This window comes from Ictalurus furcatus, chromosome 25 (genome assembly GCF_023375685.1).
Source record: "Ictalurus furcatus strain D&B chromosome 25, Billie_1.0, whole genome shotgun sequence".
NCBI classification, from domain to species: Eukaryota; Metazoa; Chordata; class Actinopteri; order Siluriformes; family Ictaluridae; genus Ictalurus; species Ictalurus furcatus.
The window spans coordinates 4773287-4778492 of NC_071279.1; the positions used below are offsets into that span (position 1 = coordinate 4773287).

A 5206-nucleotide genomic window follows, 5' to 3' on the forward strand; every position below is an offset into this window, starting at 1 on the left:
TCAGGATGAGAGGTGTATTCAAATGACTTGAATGAGCCAAGTGAGTGGCTTGAGTGAAACAAGTGTGGCATAATAATCCGACAGAAGAACAGATCAGAGCAGCTGTGATTTAAGGCTATCTGGCAGTCCTCAGATTTGAACCACCAGATACTAGGCTAATGAAGCTGACCAGTAAAGAAAGTTTCTCCAGAGGGAATAACCTCTGGATGGGATACCAGTCCATCACAGGGCACCATGCACATACATTCACACCTGGAATCAGTTTAAAGTAGCCAATCTTCCTTCTGTCATGTTTTGGTTGGAGGAAACTGGAGAACCTGGAGGAAACCAATACAGACACAAGGAGAACATGCAAAAAACCCTCCAAGTTTAGGATTGAACCTAGGATCATAGAGCTGTGAGATGGCAATGCTACCCACTCTTCCACTGGCAGAAGGTACTGCAATGCCAGGCCGATGCATGGAATGGATGGAGCAATCCCCTATACCACCTCGCTGTTCCAAAAATCTATTTAATATTTGGTCCTCCTTTAGGGAATATATCAGATATTAAACTGATAAAGAACAGATACTTAGTGTGAGCTTATCCAAGGCTGAAAAGCAATAATGCCTCAAACCACATCCAGGTCTTCAGTGATGTCACACAGACTTTCCAGTGTGCTTCTGGGACCAGTGTGACTTACATACTGTCATCTATAAACATGAATTAAACTTCACAGTGTAGCAGGACAGCCACCTTCAACAACAGGAATCACAACAGGAATGTTTTCGTGCAGTTTGGTATCATTCTGACAAGACTTGCTGATGTTGGGTGAGAAGGCCTGGCACACAGTCAGCATTCCAGTTCATCCCACTGGGGTTGAGGTCAGGGCTGTGTTCAGGTCTATGAAGGCCAGGTGTCCACATACCTTTAGCTATATAATGTATATGTCAATTACATATTGATATTTATTCATCAGTGGATGCTGTTAACCCAACTGAGAGAGGAGCAGTTTGAAATTTATGGGTTTTGCTTAAGAACTTTGCTCAAGAAGTGGTTCTTGAGTAGTTCTGGGATTTGAGTTTACGACCTTCCAATGACTAGCTCACTGAGATGCCTCTGCTGTTTGAATGAAAATATAGTTTTGTTTTGTTTTGTTGTCAAATTGTAAAGACAGACTCCCTGCTTCCATGTTAGTTACATTAGTATTTTAGCTCCCATTAAAAACTGAAGAAGTGAACCAAACACAACAAAATTCTTTGACTGATCAAGTAAATTTAGAATACAGGGAAATTGTATAAATCAGATTTTTGTTGTACCTGTCATATTGTTTATAATGAATAATTCAGCATCAGATAGCTAATACCAGGTTTCCCTTTTTTAAACGAAGCCATCTGCACAGAAAAGCCTCAATGAGCCATACAAAAGCTGACATGTGGTATTTGATGAGCAGCAATCAGACAACAACATGCTGTTCCATTCATTACACAGCTCGTAATAAATCTGACACACTGGCTCTAATGCAGTCTGAGTGTGGAGCAGCAAGCTATACGTTATCATCAGATTTGTGCTGACATGGTTCTTTCCCCTCTCTCTCTCTCTCTCTCTCTCTCTCTCTCTTTCTCCTCCAGGCTACATCAAGCGAAAAGGAAGAATGAAGACAAGTGAGCAAGTCTCCCTTTTTGGGAGCCATGGATGAACGTTGGCCCTTGAAAGTCCTGCCCTGCTATCTAGGTGATGAATGGCTGCTCCAGCGAGTCAATTGCTCTGTGCTACTTGATCCGTCACAAGCTGTCTCTGGATTTAATATACGCAGACATTCAAAGACTGTTGGGTCATTTCAGTGGATCTACATTCTAAAGCGCTACGCTACATTTTCTGCATGCGGTCTGATAACTCGATGAACCCAATGAACATCTTTCTCTCACACACGCTTCTTATCGCTCTACCCACACTAACCTAAAAAGACCCACACACTATATCTGGTATATGCATGCTAAGGATTTCCCTCATTCAGCGCATACACTCTGGCCATGGAAAAAATCATTGCATTTTGTCAATAAATGCTGAGGTGTGGTTAACCGGCAGTCTCAGAAGTCAAGCAGAATCAATGAACACTCTGTGAGTAATGAGCGGATAGCTCTTACATTTAGTGGGCCAGAGAGGAACCACCTGCCAAAACCAAGCTGTGAACTTGGCTTTTCTTTCCTCTTTCAGACTCACATTTCCATTGCAAAGTAGTTCAGCTCCAGCGTTGGTTTGAATTGTATACCGTTTCAAACTGGAATTATTACATCTCTTCAAGAAACAAAAAAAAAACCCTGAATACACCCTGTAATCTCCAGGACTGACTGTTTCACACCAGAATTATACTGCAGCAGGAAAACCCAGACTCGCAAAGCCACTCGCACTCTCAAGGATTACGAAGACACGAAGCCTTTCAATTTACAATATCGTAATTACGTCTGGCAGAAAGCAGCTTCTGCACAAAAGGAAAGAGAGCTCTTTACATAAAGTAACTAGTTATCAGGTAATTGAAAAGAGACTCATTTTGACCCATAGCTAGAGTGAAAAAGGGACAACATAGCAGTGAGTCAGTGGTAGTGGTGGTGGCCCTCGCCATGGTGCTGCCACCACCAGACAAACGACATGTCTGTCTCACCACCATTGTCATCATGACCAGCATGGCTTTCATGGATGCCTACCTGGTGGAGCAAAACCAGGGGCCACGCAAGATTGGCGTCTGTATCATCGTCCTAGTTGGAGACGTGTGTTTCCTCATAGTGCTCCGATATGTAGCTGTGTGGGTGGGAGCTGAGGTACGGACGGCACGCCGCGGCTACGCCATGATCCTATGGTTTCTCTACATCTTTGTTTTGGAGATCAAGCTCTACTTTGTTTTCCAAAACTGCAAGGCTGACCGCAAAAGTCTGGAGACCGTAGCAAGGAAGGCTCTGACTTTACTCCTCTCTGTGTGTGTACCAGGCCTTTATTTAGTCCTGGTGGCTCTTGACAGCATGGAATATGTTCGGACATTTAGGAAGAAGGAGGATATGAGAGGAAGACTCTTCTGGGTTGCTTTGGACCTGCTGGACTTGCTTGATATCCAGGCAAACCTTTGGGAGCCCCAGCGAACAGGTTTGCCCATTTGGGCAGAAGGGCTGATGTTCTTCTACTGCTACATCCTTCTTTTGATTCTACCATGTGTGTCATTAAGTGAGATCAGTGTGCAGGGAGAAAATGTGTCACCACAGAAGATGATGCTATACCCTATGCTCAGCTTGGTTACAATCAACGTGGTCACCATCCTCATACGCGGCGTTAACATGGTGCTCTTTCAGGACAGCCGGGTCTCCACCATCTTTGTTGGCAAAAATGTGGTGGCAATAGCCACCAAGGTGTGCACCTTCCTGGAGTATCGGAAACAGTCTCGAGAATTCCCGGCACGTGAAAACGCAACTGGTATTCCAATGGAGATCCAGCAGAACTCAGTGGGACACGGACAGGCTCTGCCGAATGCAACAAGCCTCCCACATGAACCTACGCCAGTGCAGGAGATTATCGACACATGACCAAGTAACCAATTAGAATCGAGTCATGAAGGCTCCAACCTGGCACAGTTCTACTTGATGAATGCATGAGAGAGGGGACTTGTGGTATTATTGGTATCATTTCTGAGTATTTGGACAGCTTTTCAACTGGGACATATGGAGGAAATGAAAAAAAAACATACATAAACAAGCTGAAATGTCAAGGTGCAGCAAAACAGATTTCTACTGACTGAGCTGGCATATTTGAGCCAGAATTTCCCTCTGTAATGGCTGAGTGACATCAGCTCAACTTGTTTTCCTTTCAAGAACATATGTGAGTGTGGGATTTTTTCTTATGCTGCATTCCTTGCTGCGTCAGGTACTCACCAGATATCAGCATCTCTCTAAATTGGCTCCTGCAATGTAAAATGACTTTGGAAAGGTGTAGGATTGAAGAAAGAAAGCAGCAATTGATTTACAACTGAGAGGAGGCTCTTTGGAAATGTCTGGGGTTTTTTTTGCTAGGATGATCATTTTGACAAGTGGCTAGTAATTGAGAGTGTTCAACTGCTGCAGCAGTTGAGGCTTGTGGTTGTGCATACAGGGATTGTGTGGGCCAGTGCGAGGATTGGATAATGACGATAGAGTAAAAGAGGGACTTTGTCAAACTCAGCACAGAGAGAGACACAAAAAAATCTTGATCTGATAAAACCATTATGATATATAATCTATGTACATTCCCTCACAAAAAGCCTTGAAGGTCAGTGAATGCACTCACAGAGCTTATTTGGTAAAAGCATACGAGTAAACATTATTATTATTATTATTATTATTATTATTATTATTATTGTTATTATTATTATTATTGTTGTTGTTGTTGTTGCTGTTATTATTATATATTATTATGTACTAGTGTGTGCGTCATTTATACATTTTATGTTGGAGGTTTAATAAAAAAAGGATACTTCATCTCTGTGTTTGGATGAGTGGGAGACTGAGAAAGACATGCTAAATGCTAAAGATGTAACACTTCATTTTAAGAAACCCATTGTGGATATTGTGACCAAAAAAGAACATTTGCCTGTCATCTTCCTCCCACTGCAGACTACCAGTGTCAGTATGGGCTAAATACAGCACATGTCACCATCATTTGAATAAATTCTGTCAACAAGAAGAGCAGAAAGAAATCAAATGGCAAACCTGCAAAAATAAGAAATTATCTATACCCCTATTAGCTCACCTTTCCCAGCCTTACACAGCAAGGAAGCCTTTCGTAAATCATCAGGTCTGTACATCCGAAAATAAATTGTGCTTCTTCTACAGGGTGGTAAAAGCTCCATTCTTGCCCTCAATGATTTATATATCATCCATAACCTCCTGATATATTCAATCTCAACACCATTAATTCAGCGCATGTGGATAATGTGAGGCAGCGTTTCGTATCTTGCCAGTTGTTGACACCCTCTGTGGTTAGCAGGCAATGCTGAGTAGACACTTTTTCGCTTGCCTCTACTTTCCTGCACTTCCACACTTACCATCACTGTGCTGAGTGATCACCTTCTCACAGCCCAAGTAGCTGCCCATATATCTACATGTAAATAAGCTGCTTCTCCAGGGCCATGGACAAAACCATTTGAACATATGCCCACTTAGTTTGAACCAGGAGTGAACACCAGTTTGGTCAACGGTACAATATA

General features: G+C 42.5%; 1 protein-coding gene and 1 non-coding gene across 2 annotated transcripts; one reads left to right on the forward strand and one right to left on the reverse strand.

Annotated features, from left to right (window-relative positions):
• Nucleotides 1-416: 416 nt before the first annotated feature.
• Nucleotides 417-604, reverse strand: LOC128601633 (U2 spliceosomal RNA). The gene has a single exon (XR_008384728.1). It is a non-coding gene; the product is annotated as a U2 spliceosomal RNA (small nuclear RNA).
• A 1912-nt stretch (nt 605-2516) lies between these two features.
• Nucleotides 2517-4956, forward strand: tmem121ab (transmembrane protein 121Ab). Its single transcript, XM_053614139.1, has one exon. It carries the CDS (start codon nt 2601-2603, stop codon nt 3549-3551), a length of 951 nt encoding a protein of 316 aa, XP_053470114.1. The 5' UTR covers nt 2517-2600; the 3' UTR covers nt 3552-4956.
• Nucleotides 4957-5206: the final 250 nt, after the last annotated feature.

Excerpts from the sequence above, each read along its gene's own strand:
- tmem121ab (XM_053614139.1), top strand. The coding sequence starts at position 2,601 with ATGGTGCTGCCACCACCAGACAAACGACATGTCTGTCTCACCACCATT.